The sequence below is a fragment of the Oncorhynchus mykiss genome, chromosome 5 (assembly GCF_013265735.2).
Source record: "Oncorhynchus mykiss isolate Arlee chromosome 5, USDA_OmykA_1.1, whole genome shotgun sequence".
Classification (NCBI taxonomy): domain Eukaryota; kingdom Metazoa; phylum Chordata; class Actinopteri; order Salmoniformes; family Salmonidae; genus Oncorhynchus; species Oncorhynchus mykiss.
In genome coordinates, this window is record NC_048569.1 from 70,627,733 (window position 1) to 70,651,455 (window position 23,723).

At 41.8% G+C, this 23,723-nt stretch overlaps 1 protein-coding gene across 1 annotated transcript in view; it reads left to right on the top strand.

Moving 5' to 3' along the window:
• The window catches only part of LOC110524461 (inactive N-acetylated-alpha-linked acidic dipeptidase-like protein 2), a 282,881-nt gene that overhangs the window by 172,268 nt on the left and 86,890 nt on the right, over positions 1 to 23,723 (top strand). The window contains exon 6 of the mRNA XM_021604123.2: positions 10,674 to 10,817. Within this exon, the coding sequence (XP_021459798.2) occupies positions 10,674 to 10,817 (144 nt within the window). The remainder of the gene's footprint in view (positions 1 to 10,673; positions 10,818 to 23,723) is intronic.

Consider the following 23,723-nt stretch of genomic DNA (forward strand, 5'->3'; position numbering starts at 1 on the left):
GCTAATGAGCCTGTGTGTTTCCTGTGCGCTGGGCTGTCTTTCCACTTTAGAGACACACAGGTACTGAGGCAAGGGCCAAGGTTAAATCCTTTTCCCTGTCGTCCTCTTATTTTCATAAGGCTAATGAACACGTGAACAGATGTACATCTTTAAATTGTCAAAATGCTCACTGACAACATCTGTTTGAATTTTGGGCAATGTACTTATTTCATCACATTTTAATGTTGCCACTTGCAAGGATTCTGAGACTATTAATTGACATTAAGGGCCCTGGCATTGTTGAGGCATCTTTCATTACTGTTTGGTTTATCGTAGAGGTTGTTGGCAGTATTGGTCCTCGCTGGAGTAGTCCTTGCTTTAGTGAACACCTTTGGAGAGATGGTTATGTGAGTTTGACCTACACACTAGTCAACCTCATCTACAGCTTATTAATACTCTACTCTGTCTGACCATTGTCTCAATGCTGAAGTATGTTACTGCTGTGGTCTTTCTGTATGTTTTACAAATATATTCTGGTCTTTGTATGTTATCACTTAGATACATGGAGGGCCAGAATAGGACAACTGTCCATGTAGACTTTTATGAGGAATACTTTTAGATTGAGCACAGTATTTCCTGTTGTATTCATGAAATGCTCAAGAGGTACTGAGACTGCATAGTATATTAGTGAGAAAGTGTATTGAGAGAGACTGGAAAGAAAGAGAAGAAGAATATGGCCGTGTCCAAAATGTGTTGCAGGAAGCAACAGATATCAACATACTAGGCTCATCCATACGGTGAATGCCTCATCTGATGCGCAATTGCACACGTGGTTCTCGAAAGATGATTATCTTCTTAAGTAGTGTGTAGCAAATTCTACTAGATGAAAAGCCAAAATGAGTATGACATCATGGCATTTGATGCATCCTACATTTTAGAAATGTCACATTGAAGGGTTCAGCAAAATATGTGTAGGCTTCTACTAGAGTCTGTACATGGCACGATCATATACTGTACTAACAACGACCGGTATTAATTGGGGAGTTATTAACTATGACCTTTAATGATCAACTAATAACCAAGCTAATGATGTCTTAAACAAATATTTGTTTAATATTTTGTCCCAACTTATTACTGTAGGGTTCAGACTAGAAAATGAAGGAGGAAAAGTGTAATTAGAAACATGAGGGGTGGGGGAAAGATAGATGGCTGGTAAAATGACTGGTGTTTTTTTCCCACTGAGATAAAATACCACTCACACATTCCTTCACTTGCTTCCCAAGATGATTATTTGAATTTTTCTTTCTGAAATGTATCGCTTCCAGACATTCCCAGACACCTGCAATATTGTTTTCGCCTCTGTGCAACATCATTCATGGTTTTGCAGCACGCACATGCACTTGTTCTGTATTAACCAATCAAGTATCAATCTGGTAAGTCAGCTGAGGGGGGAGCTCTTTGGGCCTCACCTGGTTTAAAGTTTATAAAAAAAGTGTGATAGCTTACTGATTTGAGAATAATAAGTTTCCGTATGCTGAAGTATGCTGTACTAATGAATAAAGGCTTGCCGTCCTAAAGAAGACGTTCTCTTACAGTATTTTTTGAGTCCGTCTACTCCTCGACAAACAATAAAAAGTCTCATTTTCGCATACCCAAAATACTTACTATTTAGAAGTACGGGTATTCGGACATGGCATATGTCTTACATGAGCCTCAAGCAGATGGGTTTCATGAAGAGGGTTCTTAAGCATCCTATATTATGCAGTATTTGTAATGTGTCAGCTATAAACATGGGAATCAAACTGTTGATAATAATGAATGAAGGATGCTCCACCCCTCCATATCAAAGATACAGAACACATGAAAGACACTTTGACTGAAAATGTGAGCTGGAATAGAAAACAGATCTGAAAACCAAAGGCCACTGAACAATTTCCATAAAATAAGGATTGTGTTCGTGCAAATTAATTCCAGACCTTTGCTACCTGCTTATTTGGAAATAATTCTGCTTAGTTAGGCTTACAGTAGGAAAGCAAACCTCTTGGGAATAAAGAAAATGTCAAACATTGTAAACAAGTAGCAAACAGTTTGTTGTGCTTATAATCTGTGCAATAGATTGCATTAGGTCTTAATTACATTAGATCTGAACAACCAAAAAGTTGAAACAACTCATGCACCTCTGCAATAGATCATTTGTAGTCTATCCCTAGAAGATCAAAACGCAAAACCCAATACACAATGCAATTGCCTTGTGTGGTACAGTAATGTACAGTTTGATATTACATACTGTAGTATGGAATTTGGTTTACAGTCATGCAGTGCATATTATTATTTCATACAGTGCCTTGCAGTAGTTGTGACAGAGGGGTGAATGTAGCACCATTGGTATCAATAAAGCCACACGTCCACACCAGGAAGACCAGCCACTGTCAATAGCCACTTAGTATTGATTTCACATGTAATGAAGTGGAGATGCAGGCGGGCCTCAGCAATAACCAACCAAACTATCCAAGCGTTTTACAGATGAGGCATGGCTACACATACCGAGCTCCTGGTGTAATTATTATATAGAGGTCCTAGAGCCCATTCCAAGAAGAAATTATCACATAATGTCTATGTTTATTTAATTTATTTGCCACATAACTGCATTTCGTATGATTTTTCTACAGTGGAATTGGACATACGGTATGTAATCCAATATGTAATCCATTCAATTATTCTGCACAACCATGTACCACAATATCTCATGCCTTGGAAGTGCAAATGAGAAATCCACACACCAGCTTACCCAATACAGCTGTAGGTTCTGTTTCTCAGGGCTAGTACTGACAGCAGCTAGCCGACAGTGTATCAGGTATGGATGTGTCAGTGTGTTTGGTCTGCTTGTCTGCCTTGGGAAGTCATCCTGTTGTAAAGTAGAAATGTACCCAGTGATCTCAGCTCCATTCCCTCAGTCTTGTGGTTGGATCAATACAGCCACTCTGCTCTTGCTCGTGATACTGATGGAGATCAGAGGGTGTGATGCACAACTGACATCCTCACAGGATTCAAAAGAGAATGGATTGACTACCCGATGCAAGGGCCATGTGGGGTTTGTTGGAGGCACAGTTAACAATATGTACAGGTTGATCATGGGTTACAGTCTTCTGAAATGCAGAGCAAAATATTGATAGACTGCTAGTTAATTATGGATTGAAAAAGACAGAACACCTACGTAATGTTAGGATGATGTTTAATGAATATTGTTTCAATTTTGAGCAAAGCACAAAAGTATTGTCTAAATTGGCTAGCCGCTAGTTACATGATCTACTGAAAGTTCTTTATCCTCTTTACAACCCTGTGTTGATGAAACGCTAAGAATGAGTATGTACTAACATGACTGCCTTTCTTATCTCATTTTACATTTGAGTCAATTAGCAGACACTCTTATCCAGAGCGAATTACAGGAGCAATTAGGGTTAAGCACCTTACTCAAGGGCACATGGACAGATTTTTCACATAATCGGCTTGGGGATTCGAGCATACGAACTTTCGGTTATTGGTCCAATGCAATTAACCACTAGGCTACCTCCCACCCCATTCTCTTCGTTTATCTTATCTTTCTCTTTCTGTGTACAAAACTTTCTGTCTAAATATTTGGTACTATTCACTCTTTAAAAATAGAGTACCTTTCTCCGGAAAACGCTGCTGAAAAAAAGCCAAGGAAAACTAAAGGGCTTCTCTCACAGCTGAAAGATTAGTGCAACATGGATCCCATAATTGTTGCATGCGGTGCGCGTCTCAACATGGCAGGAAGAGAGATACTGTATATATTTTTCACCTGGACCATTAATCATTCCTATTGGTGAGATTGCTTCTAGAGCAGTGTGAGAGCCAAAGCCCAAATGAGATAATAAACGATTGCTATAGGAGGGAAGAGAGAAGCCTGGCTCCCACCGTACGTTTCCTTACTGCAGACTGGCTTGGGGCGTGCCACAGTTGACTTACTTCCTTGCCACAGTCACCAGGGGCATGCTGCCTGCCCTCAAGGAAACTTACAGCACTCTGTGTCAAAGGAAGGCCAACAAGATCATCAAGGACCTCAGCCAACTTAGTCACAGTCTTTTCACTCTGCTACCATCTAGCAGAAAAAGACAGAACAGGTGCATCAAAGCTGAGACCGAAAGACTGAAAAAGAGCTGCTATCTCCAGGCCATCAAATTGTTGAACAGCCATCACGCCATTCCCTGTATCAAGTGAGAGTAGTAAGTAGTACTTCTGTGGTAAGAAACAAAGGTAGACTCACACACACACAGCTCATACACATGCAGACTCAGTACACACATATACACACACACATGCATACGGCCATACTCACCAACACACACACACTCACACACACACAAACACATACAGCAATGCTGCAACACGTCCACATTAGTGTGGATGCTACCATGAATACGGGTAGTCCTGAATTGATCGTGAATTAAAATTACAGACGCACAAATATCATACACCCCAAAAATGCTAACCTCCCCTGTTATTGTAATGGTGAGATGTTCGCATCTTGGGGGTATGATATTTCTCACTCATCAATATTTACAATAAAAGTGACTCCAAAATAATCTGAAACACAACCAAAACAAACAGTAAATGTGTCCAACAAGTGTGTGGAGTCACAAGGTTGATGTAGTCATTGCATGCTAGGAATATGGGACCAAACACTAAACTTTTAGTACTTTAATACACATGGACAGTGCTTTCGGGAAGTATTCAGACCGCTTGACTTTTTTCACATTTTGTTACGTTACAGCCTTTTTCTTAAATTGATTAAATCGTTTTTTTCCTTGACAATCTACACAATACCCCATAATGACAAAGCAAAAACAGTTGAACATCACATTTATTTAAGTATTCAGACACTTTACTCAGTACTTTGTTGAAGCACCTTTGGCAGCGATTACAGCCTTCAGTATTCTTGGGTATGACGCTACAAGCTTGGCACACCTGTATTTGGGGAGTTTCTCCTATTCTTCTCTGAAGATCCTCCCATCTCCACAGAGGAACTCTGGAGCTCTGTCAGGGTGACCATCAGGTTCTTGGTCACCTCCCTGAGCAATTAAAACATACATTTAATACATTTTAGAATAAGGCTGTAATGTAACAAAACGTAGAAAAGTCTACACTTTCCGAATGCACTGTAAGGGAATTTGTCCCAATTCTTTTGGTCCCCTAAAATGGGGGGGACTATGTACAAAAAGTGTTGTAATTTTTAAATAGTTCAACCAATATGAATGAAAATAACCTCAAATTAAAGCTGACCGTCTGCACTGATAGTACTTTTAACAATTCAAATTGAAAGTGGGTGAGTACAGATCCAAAACAACAAATGATGTGTCACTGTCCCAATACTTTTGTAGCTCACTGCATATACTGTAGAATCATAACAGTATATACAGTGCCTTGCGAAAGTATTCGGCCCCCTTGAACTTTGCGACCTTTTGCCACATTTCAGGCTTCAAACATAAAGATATAAAACTGTATTTTTTTGTGAAGAATCAACAACAAGTGGGACACAATCATGAAGTGGAACGACATTTATTGGATATTTCAAACTTTTTTAACAAATCAAAAACTGAAAAATTGGGCGTGCAAAATTATTCAGCCCCCTTAAGTTAATACTTTGTAGCGCCACCTTTTGCTGCGATTACAGCTGTACGTCGCTTGGGGTATGTCTCTCAGTTTTGCACATCGAGAGACTGAAATTTTTTCCCATTCCTCCTTGCAAAACAGCTCGAGCTCAGTGAGGTTGGATGGAGAGCATTTGTGAACAGCAGTTTTCAGTTCTTTCCACAGATTCTCGATTGGATTCAGGTCTGGACTTTGACTTGGCCATTCTAACACCTGGATATGTTTATTTTTGAACCATTCCATTGTAGATTTTGCTTTATGTTTTGGATCATTGTCTTGTTGGAAGACAAATCTCCATCCCAGTCTCAGGTCTTTTGCAGACTCCATCAGGTTTTCTTCCAGAATGGTCCTGTATTTGGCTCCATCCATCTTCCCATCAATTTTAACCATCTTCCCTGTCCCTGCTGAAGAAAAGCAGGCCCAAACCATGATGCTGCCACCACCATGTTTGACAGTGGGGATGGTGTGTTCAGCTGTGTTGCTTTTACGCCAAACATAACGTTTTGCATTGTTGCCAAAAAGTTCAATTTTGGTTTCATCTGACCAGAGCACCTTCTTCCACATGTTTGGTGTGTCTCCCAGGTGGCTTGTGGCAAACTTTAAACAACACTTTTTATGGATATCTTTAAGAAATGGCTTTCTTCTTGCCACTCTTCCATAAAGGCCAGATTTGTGCAATATACGACTGATTGTTGTCCTATGGACAGAGTCTCCCACCTCAGCTGTAGATCTCTGCAGTTCATCCAGAGTGATCATGGGCCTCTTGGCTGCATCTCTGATCAGTCTTCTCCTTGTATGAGCTGAAAGTTTAGAGGGACGGCCAGGTCTTGGTAGATTTGCAGTGGTTTGATACTCCTTCCATTTCAATATTATCGCTTGCACAGTGCTCCTTGGGATGTTTAAAGCTTGGGAAATCTTTTTGTATCCAAATCCGGCTTTAAACTTCTTCACAACAGTATCTCGGACCTGCCTGGTGTGTTCCTTGTTCTTCATGATGCTCTCTGCGCTTTTAACGGACCTCTGAGACTATCACAGTGCAGGTGCATTTATACGGAGACTTGATTACAGATGACACACAGATGGATTGTATTTATCATCATTAGTCATTTAGGTCAACATTGGATCATTCAGAGATCCTCACTGAACTTCTGGAGAGAGTTTGCTGCACTGAAAGTAAAGGGGCTGAATAATTTTGCACGCCCAATTTTTCAGTTTTTGATTTGTTAAAAAAGTTTGAAATATCCAATAAATGTCGTTCCACTTCATGATTGTGTCCCACTTGTTGTTGATTCTTCACAAAATAATACAGTTTTATATCTTTATGTTTGAAGCCTGAAATGTGGCAAAAGGTCGCAAAGTTCAAGGGGGCCGAATACTTTCGCAAGGCACTGTATGTCACGACTTCCGCCGAAGTTGGTCTCTCTATTTGTTCGGGCGGCGTTCGGCGGTCGAAGTCACCGACCATTCTCTAGCCATCGCTGATCCTCTTTTTCTTTTCCTTTGGTTTGGTCTTGTCTTCCATCACACCTGGTTCCAATCCCATCAATTACATGTTGTGTATTTAACCCTCTGTTCCCCTTCATGTCCTTGTCGGTGATTGTTTGTTGTAAGTGCTTGTGTCTGTCCTGGTGTGCGTTGGGTTATGTACCCATTTATTTTATTATTCTGTTTTCCAGTGGGTTTTGTTAATAAACTGCGCCTTTGGAAACACAGTTATTTCTTTCCTGCGTCTGACTTCTCTGCTGCCAGTTCGCACCCCTTATAATATACATCTTTTATACTGTTTTTCACACTGTGTATTCATATACTGTATTCGTCATATAGCTCATTCTAATACATCTACTACTGTACATTCAATTTTTGTTACACTGTTGATACACACCAAATATTTATACACTGGATTCTTATTTATATACTGTATTCTTGACATAGCTAATATATCTACTGCTGTACATGTACATATCATTCTCACTATATATTTTTGGTTTATGTACACATAGATTGCATTTGGATTACTGATACAGTGTTATTTGGGTTGCTAACTGGCATTTGTGATTTCTTGTTTTTTTGTTTTTGATTATTATTTGTGAACTTCTTTGACATTTTGACTGCAGTCTTAGAGCTAGTAACACACGCAATTCGCTGCACCCTCTATAACATCTGCTAACCTGTGTACGTGTACCAATGAACTTGATTTGATTTTATATTTGATTTTATAGTGAGTCCAAACTTTTCAATTGATCTCAGCCATGGCCTCAGAGAGCCAAAAATCAAATTATCATATTTAATGATAGATAATGAATCTTGTTCTCAAGTGCCCATAAGTCACTCTTCCTGACCAAATATGATATGTCAGTGTTAAGGTCACAAATAGACTCAAATCACCATTTGTTAATATTCAGATTCAGATGTTGAAGTTGCAATTAGCAAGAATAATCACATCACACTGCAGGTAACCTTGAAGTCTGTCCTGCTGTGAACTATTTCCATTGAGAGACCAACTCATTATCTGGCATTGTGACCGTCAATGAGTCAACTCTTCAGAGATAATGCAGAGGGAGCCATTTTAATTCCATTCAGATAACTGTTCAAATAATTATATTTTGTTTCAGAGAAACATTATGGATTGAAAACACAAACGGCAGGAACAGTGTGGAGTTGAAGAGGCCAGTTTGCTACATTGTTATTCGAGTGTGACTGTTGCTGTCACCCCAGCCGGGCGCCGGCAGTGGAAAATATAACCCTGCAAAATAAATGTGTTACTAAAGCAGGATTAGGCTCACAGTTTGCCTGTTTTAATGAGGCTGAATCAATGGAGCATTTCGCCCATCTAAATCCCCATTGGTTTGCAAAAACCATTACTTCCAACTTAAAATCCACCAGCCTATTAGCGGGTCACCTGCAAGCCCCAATCAGAGGTGGAGGGCTTTGATACGAAGAGAGAGAGAGAGAGAGAGAGAGAGAGAGAGAGAGAGAGAGAGGGAGAGAGAGAGAGATTTAAAGCAAATTTCCTGCAATTATACACATTTATCCATGGCTTGTGCCATGTTCTTATGTTATTGGAGTGACTCAAACATTATAAAACAAATCGATAGGGCCCATGCCATGACAAAAATACTCTTAAATGCATAATTTTTTGAATTTTAGATTCTCCTGGAATGTATAGCTTTTATTTTGGTGATAGTTATCAAATATTATCTTATTTTAAAATATATGAGTTCATTATTTTTTCTATATACTTTATACAGTCAAAAGTTTGGACACAGCTACTCGTTCAAGGGTTTTTATTTAATAATAGCGAAGACATCAAAACTATTAAATAAAACATATGGAATCATGTATTAACCAAAAACGTGTTAAACAAATCAAAATATATTTTATATTTGAGATTCTTCAAAGTTGCCACCCTTTTCTTTGATAACAGCTTTGCATACTGTTGGCATTCTCTCAGTCAGCTTCATGATGTAGTCACCTTGAATGCATTACATTCAACAGGTGGGCCATGTTAAAAGTTAATTTAATGCTTTTGAGCCAATCAGTTGTGTTGTGACAAGGTAGGGGTGGTGTACAGAAGATAGCCCTATCTGGTAAAAGACCAAGTCCATATTATGACAAGGACAGCTCAAAAAAGCAAAGAGAAACGACAGTCCATCATTACTTTAAGACACGAAGGTCAGTCAATTCTGAACATTTTAAGAACCTTGAAAGTTTCTTCACGTGCAGTCGCAAAAAGCATCAAGCGCTATGAAGAAACTCGCTCTCATGAGGACCGCCACAGGAAAGGAAGACCCAGAGTTACCTCTACTGCAGAAGATAAGTTCATTAGAGTTAACTGCAACTCATAAATTGCAGTCCAAATAACTGCTTCACAGAGTTCAAGTAACATACATCTTAACATCAATTGTTCAGAGAAGACTGCATGAATCAGGCCTTCATGGTCAAAATAATTGCTGCAAAGAAACCACCACTAAAGGAGACCAATAATAAGAAGAGACTTGCTTGGGCAAAGAATCACGAGCAATGGACATTAGACGAGTGGAAATCTGTCCTTTGTTCTGATGAGTCCAAATGTTCGATTTTTGGTTCCAACCGCCATGTCTTTGTGTGACGCAGAGTAGGTGAATTGATGACATCCGCATGTGTGGCTCCCACCGTGAAGCATGGGGGAGGAGGTGTGATGGTGTGGGGGTGCTTTGCTGGTGACACTGTCTGTGATTTATTTAGAATTCATGTACATTCATGTACATACTACCTACTACAGCATTCTGCAGCTATACACCATTCCCATCGGGTTTGTACTTAGTGGGGCTACCATTTGTTTTTCAACAGGACAATGACCCAAAACACACCTCCAGGCTGTGTAAGGGCTATTTGACCAAGGAGAGTGATGGCCTCCACAATCACCCGACCTCAACCCAATTTAAATGGTTTGGGATGAGTTGGACCGCAGAGTGAAGGAAAAGCAGCCAACAAGTGCTCAGCATATGTGGGAACTCCTTCAAGACTGTTGGAAAAGCATTACTCATAAAGCTGGTTGAGAGAATTCCAAGAGTGTGTAAAGCTATCATCAAGGCAAAGGGTGGCTACTTTGAAGAATCTAAAATATAACATATATTTTGATTTATTTAACCGTTTTTTGGTTACTACATGATTTCATTTATGTTATTTCATAGTTTTGATGTCTTCACTATTATACTACAATGTAGAAAATAAGAAAAATAAAGAAAAACCCTTGAATGAGTAGGTGTGTCCAAACCTTTGACTGGTACTGGATTTGCTTAGTCATTTAAGTTTACACGCCCCCAAAAAATCCAACCCCAATATTTTTTTTAAAGAAGAAATGAATCACAACAATATTTGTTTAACTACTTCGACAAAGGTGGTCCAAAAAAAAAACACTTAGGTGACCCGCCCAAGACCTTTCCAACAGACTAACCTTGTCAGTTTAGGGGGAGGTTTATGAGTGTGAAGCTCATACAGCCAGAACAGATCCTAAGCCAGTGTTCCTGTGTTATTCATTGCAGTGGGGAGTTACAGGGAGGAGTGGCCCAACCTGACGTCTCTGCTGGTCCAGCCAATCTCTGCCTCCCTAGCCAAAAGGCTGCTCAACATCCAGTCTGTGGGACTGGGAAGTCCCTGTACTCCTCTGGCCATGCCTGCTGCCTCAGGTACAGTACTCCCTCTCAGTCTCAACCCACTCTAAAAAGCATGTACTGCATGTACCTCCTACTCTAGCCCATTTCCAGTGCTATGAGGGGATATCCCTAATGTTCCTAGTTGCATATCCTCAGAGAAACAGTCAAGAGTCCCTGTCTGGATGGACAGGAGGAGGATAAATGTGTCAGGTGCAGTAGGAGTCTTCTCCCAGTCATTACATTAATCATCTATTATGATATAATGAGCCATTGAGCTCAAGAAGGAGACACAGCCAAGCTATTAGAAAACATTGGCCGGCCCTTCATTCCAATTGCAGGAGTAGCTAGGTATGTGGCGATCAAATTATGTTCTCTGATATACGTTCCATGGAGGAAAGAGGGAATACACTGCAGAGTGGGTCGTTATGGCCCTGTGAATTACAGCGATCCTCAACGTGATCTCATGGTTATGCTCGTCTTGATAATATATATGTTCCAAGACCATTACAGTTGTCAATCAGCCTCACTCATGCTATGCCCCTGGGATTTAGCTGAATCCATGAGTGGATGACTAGCGGAGTGCATTAAAGTGCCCAGGCACCTCAGAGGTTACATTTAAGGAATCTGGTCCATAAAAATGTAAAATCAGGAAAACTATTGGTAAGTGTATCATTGGATTTAAATGTGAGGGTCTTCAGTGAAAGGTCATGGTTCATATTGAGAATATGTTTTTAATCTGAAAATATATTTAAAATGTATATTGTGTCTAATTTCCATTCAACGTGGTGACCTCTTATCTCCTATAATGTAAAGTACCTCTAATACAGTACCTCTAATTGGGGCAGTTTGAGAGCTTCAAGTTCCTTGGTGTCCACAGCAACAACAAACTAGAATGGTCAAAACACACCAAGACAGTCATGAAGAGGGCACAACAAAGCCTATTCCCCCTCAGGGAACTAAAAAGATTTGGCATGGGTCCTGAGATCCTCAGAAGGTTCTACAGCTACAACATCGAGAGCTAGTGGCATCACTGCCTGGTACGGCAATTGCTCGGCCTCTGACCGCAAGGCACTGCAGAGGGTAGTGCGTACGGCCCAGTATATCACTGGAGCTAAGCTGCCTGCCATCCAGGACCTCTATATCAGGCGGCGGTGTCAGAGGAAGGCCCTAAAAATTGTCAAAGACCCCAGCCACCCCAGTCATAGACTGTTCTCTCTACAACTGCATGGCAAGCGGTACCGGAGTGCCAAGTCTAGGACAAAAAGGGTTCTCAACAGTTTTTACCCCCAAGCCATAAGACTCCTGAACAGGTAATCAAATGGCTACCCGGACTATTTGCATTGTGTGTGTCCCCCCTCAACCACTCTTTTTACGCTGCTGCTACACTCTGTTTATCATAAAGCATGGTCACTTTAACTATACATTCATGTACATACTACCTCAATTGGGCTGACCAACTGGTGTCTGTATGTAGCCTCGCTACTTTTATAGCCTTGCTACTGTATATAGCCTGTCTTTTTACTGTTGTTTTATTTCTTTACTTACCTATTGTTCACCCAATACCTTTTTTGCACTATTGGTTAGAGCCTGTAAGTAAGCATTTCACTGTAAGGTCTACTACACCTGTTGTATTCAGCGCACGTGACAAATAAACTTTGATTTGATTTGTATCACCTATGTTCCTTTTACTGTCACTCATCAAAAGTCAACACGAGCCCTTTGATTGAACAGCTCTTTGTCACTTCAGATGTTAATAGGCAATTATACCTGTAATTGTTTACCTGGAATATCTCCCTAATACAGCAAGCTGTAAACGCCCTGCCAGGTTTACACCCATTAACAGAATAAAGAATAACCATTCACTTTGCAGTGTCATCATGCTCTTTCAAAAGTCAGTTGAGGTAAAATGAGGTAAATATTTAAAAGGACATTTAGAGTAAAATGGAAGGGTGCTTTATATCCCCATCACAGCAACACCAGACCCTCTCCAGGAGGAGAAAGCAGTTGCATTAACTATTTTTTTAATGGTAGGTATTAGGCTCTAATTCATGCTATTGGCTGAAAATCCCCTCTTATCTTTGCATCATCACCCAGGAGACCTAGCTAGCAAGTGCTGCAGTGCAGTTGTCTCTGGTTGATAGACAGTAGAGGATTTTGGCTCCAATGACAAAATGAAGGAAAACTGACTAAGTCAAACCCCTTGCCAAAGTCATAATAAAGAAGGTAAACACTCATGCTATCGGGGTGATTATGAGGCACTTCTGCTGTTGTCTTGGATGACTCTACGTTCTGCTCTTTTGAATCACCTCCAAAGGCAGAAAGGCATCTGCCAAGGATTTCACCAGACAGTCAGAAGTGAATGTGTGTGTCTGTGTCCGTGTGTCCGTGCGTCTGTATGTTGGAGTATGTGCATGGATGGGTTTTGCAATCTTGTCAATTCACCCTTGATATCCAGTATATTAAAACACTAAATGTGGCAAATTATGGTGTGCATCGTCTCTGAGAGGACCCCTGTCCTGCTGTTGACAGTAAGGCATGGAGGAGCTGAAGGGGTTAAGAGGAGAGGTTTCTTTAGATGTATGCCTGGCTGGGTGAGGCTGTCTGCACCAGTCACTTCACATTTTTCCATGTGTACAAACCCCCCTGATTACTAACTGGAACAGCACCCTCCACGGCAGGCAGGCATCCCCTGTCATGCTGCAGACACGGACTCACCGAGCCGCACCGCCACACACTGACAATCAATGGGGCCAAAAATACCAGTGGCCACAACATGGTTGCTATCGATCCCTCAAAGGGAGGGGTGTCCCAGATGTGCACCTTTTCAGGGCCGCTTACAAGCCTCCCAAGCATGACCTCCTAATGCCAAGCCCTGAAACGGACCGCAGCAATGTTCCATTAGTTTGATCAAACAGGGGAGCACTGGTAATCTGTTCTCCATCGATTTCGGCTAAAGCACTGACCACTCCAGAGATTTCAAATCATTTGTTTCCCTCTGTCTGCCTCCTCTTTTTTTTAATTCCCATTCAATTAAGGCTCACTGTATTGCTTGGCCATTCTCTAATTGCATGCAGCTCTGCTCCATGGAAACAAGACATTAACTGCGAGGCCCTGGGAGGTTTAATGGTTCTACCTACCTGTGTCCAGGTGACGTCATGCCTCTCTCAGCGCTCTCCAGCCGCTCCGGAGCGGATAATGCAATGTTCACACCATTGAAGGGAGCAGCACACCACTCAATGCATTTGAAAGGGACTTATTCATTATTGTGTGTATTTTGTCCCTCTGTAGATAGAACTGGCTGGGCGATTTCATCTCTCTTTTATTCACCATAAAGAATTTGATACCAAAAGAAGAAGCCCAGACGAATTGTGATTTCAGTGAATCACCACCTTCTGCCGCATATACCCAGCTCTCCCAGGCCCCAAACGAATGCCATAAGTGTAACAGATTTTCAGAGCAATTACAGCTCGGCTGCAAAAACCTATTTGAAATAGCTTTATAGAAACACTCTGGGGCCTTTAATTACAAAGCTATTGATTGCTAGGTGCAAGTAGGCCAGTCCATATTGGTTTCCCTCCTCTACTGATTAAGCTCTGTGAAGAAAAGAACAAAGTGACATATACATTTTGATTTTCTGGTAAATACATTTAAAACCATCAGTTGTGGTTGATGTATGAAGTATATTTGCCATAAAACACTTTGTATATTGACCCTTTTTGCACTCTTGACTCATCACATATGCTGCTTTTTAGTATAAATCCTGTTGCCTCGTCACTTTACCCCTACCTATATGCAGTGGTGGAAAAAGTACCCAATTTTCATGTTTGAATAAAAGTACTGATATCTTAATAGGAAGTTACTCAAGTAAAAGTTACCCAGTAAAATATTACTTTAGTAAAAGTCTAAAAGTATTTGGTTTTAAATATACTTAAATATCAAAAGTAAATGTAATTAATAAAATATACTTAAGTATCAAAAGTAAAGGTATAAATCATTTAAATTCCTTATATTAAGCAAAGCAGATGGTACCATTTTCTTGTTTTTAAAATGTACGAATAGGCAGGGGCACACTCCAACACTCAGACATAATTTTCAAAGGATGCATTTGTGTTCAGTGAGTCTGCCAGACCAGAGGTATTTGGAAGGACCAGGAATGTTGTCTTGATAAGTGTGTGAATTTGACCATTTTCCTGTCCTGCTAAGCATTCAAAAAAGTAATTTTTGGTGTCAGGGAAAATGTATGAAGTAAAAAAGTACATTATTTTCTTTAGGAATGTAGTGAAGTAAAAGTAGAAGTTGTTGAAAATATAAATCGTAAAGTAAAGTACGGGTACCCGCAAAAAACAACTTACGTAGTACTTAAAAGTATATTTCTACTTAACCCTTGTGTAGTCTTAACATTCTGCATACTCCCCTTGTCCCAAGGGTAAAAAATGACCCGCCTTCACTAAACCCCTGAAATAAAGCAGCTTAATTGAATTTTGCATGAAGAAAATACCTGTCATTTATCACAAACTTTGTGAATATCGGGGTTTTCCCTCTTCACAATGCAGAAAGACTGCATTTAATCAGTGGACACAACTCATTTTTATTACAACACACCTGTTGAAATAAAAGAAAACACATAACTCTACTAAAGTAAAGGTTTATCATTACTATTATTATTGCTAAAGGTATTGCATAGGTGTAAACATAATTGTTTTAGCAAGAGATAGCCCTTGTACAGCCTAAGAAAGTATCAGAAATGTGCAGAAAGTAGTTTTGAATTGCATTTAATTGAAGGGAAACAATAACAGACTTCAACTTTTTTGGCAACATAGTGATATATTCTTATATACTGTACAAGGAGGAATTCAACTACAAAATACTAGTCTTCTCCCATTTTTTAAACCATTGCCCCCACACACAAGGTATATAAACAACAACAATAAATATAAATAAAATAAATCAATCAACTCTAATTTGCACATGTAGGACAGTATGCAAGTCTGTGTACATGGACTTTTCAGATGTAGTTCTCACATGTGCAGCACATAGTATTTGTTTTACAGTCCTTTGGGGGCAGAATTGGCATGTCCTCCTCTTGCCTGCGCCAGCTGCAGCCTCAGGTGGATCAGGACAAGATTCAGCCCCCTGAACAGCTTTCACAAGCGCTGCAGAGGCTGCTGTGCGGGGGAGGCGCTCCCTTCTTTGAATGTGTGGGGTTACAAGTGCCTTTCCCAGCTGCTCCAGGAACACTCTCCTCTTGATCTGTTTTTCAGGCATCCAGGTAGGGTTGATCTTGTTCCATATCACGAAGGCATTGTATAAGGACACATCAATGATGTTATGGAAGATGACCAGGGGCCAGCGGGCAGTCATCCTCCTGCAGCTGTAAGTTCCAATCACCTTGTCCAGTTGTCCACGCCTCCTTTGTTGTGGTTGTAGTCCAGGATGATGGCTGGCTTCCTGTCCTCATGATCACTGATCTCAGCCATTTTGTGCAGTGTGCTCAGGAGGACCACATTTTTGTTCCTCTTTGGGAGGTAAGAAATGAGTGGCGGTGGAGGTGAAGGCAAACTTTGATGAGAAGGCCTCTCTCCCCCTTGTTGCGAGGAGTGCAGGGGGAGCTCAGGCTTGTTCTTTCTAACTGTGCCAACCATGGTGATCTTCCTCTTCAGGAGCTGCTGGCTAAGTTCATAAGAGGTGAAGAAATTGTCACACTGACATTGTGCCTCCTCAGTCCATCTGTCACATCAAGCACAACCCGCATCCCCTGGTTCTTCTCCGGGCCTCCACTGGTTGGCTTCCCTGTGTAGACTTGCATCTTCCGAGTTTAGCTGGATTGTGCGTCACAGGTCACCCATATCTTGATGCCATATTTTGCTGGCTTGCTGGGCATATACTGCCGGAAAGGACAACAACCTTTTGACAAGAGATCAGTAGTTAGTATCAGTGTCACAGAAAACAATCACATAAATCAATAAAATTACAGCAATAAATAATCAAATTAACAGTGAAAATCACTTACATTACAGATATAAAAAAATGAATGGAACCTCTGAATGGAACCAGTTGCTCATCCACTGTTACTTCAGGCCCAGGGTGGTAGAGGTATGGCAGATGCTCCACCCACTTCTCCCAGACCTCTCTTATGGCAGCCAGTTTGTCTCTCACATGTCTTGCTGGTCTTGACAGTTATCAAATCGTAGCATTCTTGAGAAAGTGTGAAAGACTTTCAGTGGCATCGTGGCACGGAAAATCGCCATTTCACTCTCTGCATCCCAGAGACTACATGTAGCCTCGCCTCGGGACCTATGCACACCCGCTAAGATTATGTAGCCCTATGTAGGCACGCAGGTCAATCTCATCCATCCTTTTCCAGTTGTCTCCAGATTTACGGAAATTTGTCATTTCCAATATAATTTTTTTGATGACTGGTGTGATGAACTTGTAGAATGTTGAGGCAATGTCTTGAGCATGGGAAACTGCATGTCCTGTGGGCCCTGGTGTCATCCTTATGACATTTTGTGCTGCCATCCTGCCCTGGTTGTCATGTGGTGACGAGAACCATGTTATTTTGCTGTTCTTTGACAAAAATGTCTCTCTTTCAGCTTGGGGGATTTCTTCTTCATCTGAAGATGATGCATCGTGCTCTGGGTTGTATTCTTCACCATCTTCTTCTTCAGATACATCCTCCTCTTCTAAATCATTGTTCTCTTGTTCCTCCTGGACATCTGAAAAAATCGAATCTACACTGGGCACTGAAATACGCACTCATGGCTTCAGCAAAGAGAGAACTGGGGGGACTGTCATCTGCATCACCTTTATAGCCTCTGACTGCATTCCCCATTAGTAAACAATGCTTTCAATACATTTGTATTTTGTCAGAAATGTTGTTTATTTTGTTAGAAATTGTTTTTATTTTGACTGTGAACTTGAGTCATGTGTGGGGACGTGGAGGGGAGATACTGCACACACACAAGAAAGTTTTAGTTTTGCCTGAGTTCAATCAGTAGCACACATAATCTCAATTTCTCATTGTGTGTGTGTGTGTGTGTGTGTGTGTGTGTGTGTGTGTGTGTGTGTGTGTTTGTGTGTTTTTATTTCACCTTTATTTAACCAGGTAGGCTAGTTGAGAACAAGTTGTCATCTGCAACTGTGACCTGGCCAAGATAAAGCATAGCAATTCGACACATACAACAACACAGAGTTACACATGGAATAAACAAAACATACAGTCAATAATACAGTAGAAAAAAAGAAAAGAAAAGTCTATATACAGTGAGTGCAAATGAGGGAAGATAAGGGAGTTAGGCATTAAATAGGCCATGGTGGCGAAGTAATTACAATATAGCAGTTAAACACTGGAATGGTAGATGTGCAGAGGATGAATGTGCAAGTATAGATACTGGGGTGCAAAGGAGCAAGATAAATAAATAAATACAGTATGGGGATGAGGAAGATAGATGGGCTGTTTACAGATGGGCTATGTACAGGTGCAGTGATCTGTGAGCTGCTCTGACAGTTGGTGCTTAAAGCTAGTGAGGGAGATACAGTATGTGAGGGAGAGATTTTTGCAGTTCGTTCCAGTCATTGGAAGCAGAGAACTGGAAGGAAAGGCGACCAAAGTAGGAATTGGCTTTGGGGTTGACCAGTGAGATATACCTGCTGGAGCGCGTGCTATGAGTGGGTGCTGCTATGGTGACCAGTGAGCTGAGATAAGGCGGGGCTTTACCTAGCAGAGACTTGAAGACAACCTGTAGCCAGTGGTTTGTCGACAAGTATGAAGCGAGGGCCAACCAACGAGAGCGTACAGGTCGCAGTGGTGGGTAGTATATGGGGCTTTGGTGACAAAACGGATGGCACTGTGATAGACTGCAACCAATTTGTTGAGTAGAGTGTTGGAGGCTATTTTATAGATGACATCACCGAAGTCGAGGATCGGTAGGATGGTCAGATTTACGAGGGTATGTTTGGCAGCATGAGTGAAGGATGCTTTGTTGTGATATAGGAAGCCGATTCTAGATTTAATTTTGGATTGGAGATGCTTATTGTGAGTCTGGAAGGAGAGTTTACAGTCTAACCAGACACCTAGGTATTTGTAGTTGTCCACGTATTCTAAGTCAGAGCCGTCCAGAGTAGTGATGCTGGATGGGCGGGCAGGTCTGGGCAGTGATCGATTAAATAGCATGCATTTAGTTTTACTTGCATTTAAGGGCAGTTGGAGGCCACAGAAGGAGAGTTGTATGGCATTGAAGCTCGTCTGGAGGTTAGTTAACACAGTGTCCAAAGAGGGGCCAGAAGTATACAGAATGGTGTCGTCTGCGTAGATGTGGATCAGAGAATCACCAGCAGCAAGAGCGACATCATTGATGTATACAGAGAAGAGAGTCGGCCCGAGAATTGAACCTTGTGGCACCCACATAGAGACTGCCAGAGGTCCGGACAACAGGCCCTCCGATTTGACACACTGAACTCTATTAGAGAAGTAGTTAGTAAACCAGGCGAGGCAATCATTTGAGAAACCAAGGCTGTCGAGTCTGCCAATAAGAATGTGATGATTGACAGAGTCGAAAGCCTTGGCCAGGTCGATGAATATGGCTGCACAGTAATGTCTCTTTTCGGTGGCAGTTATGATATTGTTTTGGACCTTGAGCTTGGCTGAGGTGCACCCATGATTAGCTCTGAATCCAAATTGCATAGCGGAGAAGGTACCGTGGGATTCGAAATGGTCGGTAATCTGTTTGTTAACTTGGCTTTCGAAGACCTTAGAAAGACAGGGTAGGATAGATATAGGTCTGTAGCAGTTTGTGTCTAGAGTGTCACCCCCTTTGAAGAGGGGGATGACCGCGTCAGCTTTCCAATCTTTGGGAGTCTCAGACGATACGAAAGAAAGGTTGAACTTTCTAGTAATAGGGGTTGCAACAATTTCTGCAGATAATTTTAGAAAGAGAGGGTCCAGATTGTCTAGCCCGGCTGATTTGTAGGGGTCCAGATGTTTCCGCTCTTTCAGAACATCAGCTATCTGGATTTGGGTGAAGGAGAAATGGTGGGGGCTTGGGCGGGTTGCTGTGGAGGGTGCCGGGCAGTTGACCGGGATAGGGGTAGCCAGGTGGAAAGCATGGCCAGCCGTAGAGAAATGCTTATTGAAATTCTCAATTATAGTGGATTTATCGGTTGTAACAGTGTTTCCTAGCCTCAGAGCAGTGGGCAGCTGGGAGGAGGTGTTCTTATTCTCCATGGACTTTACAGTGTCCCAGAACTTTTTTGAGTTTGTACTACAGGATGCAAATTTCTGTTCGAAAAAGCTAGCCTTAGCTTTCCTAACTGTCTGTGTATATTTGTTCCTAACTTCCCTGAAAAGTTGCATTTCACTGGGCCTTTTCAATGCTAATGCAGAACGCCACAGGATGTTTTTGTGCTGGTCAAGGGCAGACAGGTCTGGAGTGAACCAAGGACTATATCTATTCCTAGTTCTACAATTTTTGAATGGGGCATGCTTATTTAAGATGGTGAGGAAGGCACTTTTAAAGAATAACCAGGCATGCTCTACTGACGGGATGAGGTCAATGTCATTCCAGGGTACCCCGGCCAGGTCGATTAGAAAGGCCTATTTGGAGGGCGAGTTAGTTAGGATGATATCTATGAGGGTGTCCGTGTTTACGGATGTGGGGTTGTACCTGGTAGGTTCATTGATCATTTGTGTGAGATTGAGGGCATCAAGCTTTGATTGTAGGATGGCTGGGGTGTTAAGCATGTCTCATTTTAGGTCACCTAGTAGCACGAGCTCAGAAGATAGATGAGGGGCAATCAATTCTCATATGGTGTCGAGGGCAGAGCTGGGGGCAGAGGGTGGTCTATAGCAAGCGGCAACAGTGAGAGACTTGTTTCTGGAAAGGTGCATTTTTAGAAGTAGAAGTTCAAATTGTTTGGGTACAGACCTGGATAGTAAGACAAAAGTCTGCAGGCTATCTTTGCAGTAGATTGCAACACCGCCCCTTCGGCAGTTCTATCTTGGCAGAAAATTTTATAGAAAATGTCAGGGTTTTTGGTGGTTTTCTTAAGCTAGGATTTAGACACAGCTAAGACATCAGGTTTGGCAGAGTGTGCTAAACCAGTGAGTAAAACAAACTTAGGGAGTAGGCTTCTATTGTTAACATGTATGAAATCAAGGCTTTTATGGTTACAGAAGTCAACAAATGAGAGCACTTGGGGAGTGGGAGTGGATCTAGGCACTGCAGGACCTGGATTCACCTCTACATCACCAGAAGAACAGAGGAGAAGTAGGATAAGGGTACGGCTAAAGGCTATACGAACTGGCCGTCTGTCACGTTCAGAACAGAAAGTGAAAGGAGCAGGTTTCTGGGCATGATATCATAGATTCAAGGCATAGTTTACAGACGAAGGTAAGGTAGGATGTGAGTGCATTGGAGATAAACCTAGGCATTGAGTAACGATGAGAGAGATATAGTCTCTAGAGATGTTTAAACCAGGTGATGTCATCGCACATGTAGGAGGTGGAACAACATGGTTGGTTAAGGCATATTGAGCAGGGCTGGAGGCTCTACAGTGAAATAAGACAGTAATCACTAACCAGGACAGTAATGGACGAGGCATATTGATTTTAGAGAGAAGCATGCTTAGCCAAATTATCATATGGGTCCAGTGAGTGGTTGGGCTGGCTGGGGACACGGCGATTCAGACAGTTAGCAGGCCGGGGCTAACAAGCTAGCAGTTAGCAGACCGGGGCTAGCAAGCTAGCAGTTAGCAGACCGGGGTTAACAAGCAAGCAGTTAGCAGAACGGGGAAGCAAGCTAGCAGTTAGCAGACCGGGGCTAGCAAGCTAGCAGCCGGGTCTAACAAGTTAGCAGACCGGGGATAGCAAGTTAGCAGAAGGGCCTTTGGGGGACGTCGCGATGGGGGTAAGTCTATTTTTGCCTCTTTGTACGGTGACGTCGATAGATCAGTCATGGATTAGTAGGGTAGCAGGGTAGCTATTCCAAGTAGCTCTAGGTAGCTAGCAGGCCAGATCTTGTGTGTGTGTGTGTGTGCGTGTGTGTGTGTGTGTGTGTGTGTGTGTGTGTGTGTGTGCGTGCGTGCGTGTCTTTGTGGTTTTTGTGGTGTGTAAATGATCTTAGAACTGCCGGGTCAAAAATGACCCTAAGACAATCTTTGTACCCTGATGGTGTACAGCTTTCACAGAAATATGAACAAAGGCGATGTTTCACTTTTTCTAATGTTGGGGTCATTCTAGGAAAAGTCATCAAATTTCAGGGGGTTTTGCTGTTAAACATAGTGGCGGGTCATTTTTGATGCTTAAGACAACACAAGGGTTAAGTACTTTACGACACTGCCTATATGCACCCATCTACCTCAATTACCTCGTACCTCTGCTCATCGACCCGGTACTGGTACCACGTGTATATATCCAAGTTATTGTTACTCAAAGTGTATTTATTCCTTGGTTTCAATTTTTTCTATTATTTCATTTTTTTTCTCTCTGTATTGTTGGGAAGGGCCCGTAAGAAAGCATTTCACTGTTTGTCACCTGTTGTTCACGAAGCATGTGACAAATACAATTTGATGTGATTACATGCATTTTGTATAGTATTGTATTGTATGGTGCTGTATTATCTGTTGATGGTTCCCGAATTTGACTTTCTTTTGGACCTGCTAGGTTCAAAACCAGGAGTGGCAGGGTAGCTTAGTAGTTAGAGCACTGGACTAGTAACCAAAAGGTTGCAAGTTTGAATCCCCGAGCTGACAAGTTGAAAATCTGTTGTTCTGCCCCTGAACAAGGCAGTTAACCCACTGTTTCCTAGACCATCATTGAAAATAAGAATTTCTTCTAAACTGACTTGTGGTGCCAGAATAACAACCTATCAATGTAACCAAGACTAAGGAGATGATTGTGGACTACAGGAAAAGGAGGTCCGAGCACACCCCCATTCTCATTGATGGGGCTGTAATGGAGCAGGTTGAGAGCTTCAAGTTCCTTGGTGTCCACATTAACAACAAACTAGAATGGCCAAAACACACCAAGACAGTTGTGAAGAGGGCACGACAAAGCCTATTCCCCCTCAGGAAACTAAAAAGATTTGGCTTGGATCCTGAGATCCTCAAAAGGTTCTACAGCTGCCATATCGAGAGCATCCTGACTGGTGCGATCACTGCCTGGTACGGCAATTGCTCGGCCTCTGACCAGAAGGCACTACAGAGGGTAGTGCGTACGGCCCAGTACATCACTGGGGCTAAGCTGCCTGCCATCCAGGACCTCTATACCAGGTGGTGTCAGAGGAAGGCCCTAAAAATTGTCAAAGACCCCAGCCACCCCAGTCATAGACTGTTCTCTCTACTACTGCATGGCAAGCGGTACCGGAGTGCCAAGACTAGGACAAAAAGGCTTCTCAAAGTTTTTACCCCCAAGCCATAAGACTCCTGAACAGGTCATCAAATGGATACCCGGACTATTTGTGACAATTGACTAGATTTAAATGTAAATAGTACCATATAAACATGATTTCAAGCAACCTAATACCTTCTGCTACCCGGTAGTGAAAGCCCTATACCTACATGGCACAGTTTTAATATACTTCTGTAAAGCTATGTGTTCATCTTCTGCTCTTTAGCCAAAGTAATTTGTGCTGTTGTCAAAAGTGATAAATGGGAAAGTGTGCCCGTGAGAAGTCCACTGAATTTTTATACAGAATTAAATGACTCATAGAGGGGGAAAATGCTCTGTCAACTAAACAGTATATACTGGGCCCCTCCATCACTATTTGTTTCCGGGGATTACATCTTCACTGGCACTTCATCTTTATTTCCCTGTGATTTTTGCATCCAAGCAGCCTAATAAAAAAGTCTGTGTCTGTACTGTACACCCTAGGGCCAACACATCTGGATGCTATCTGGGAGCCTTTCTTTAAACAGAATGTTCAATTCTGCATCGCCTTCCTA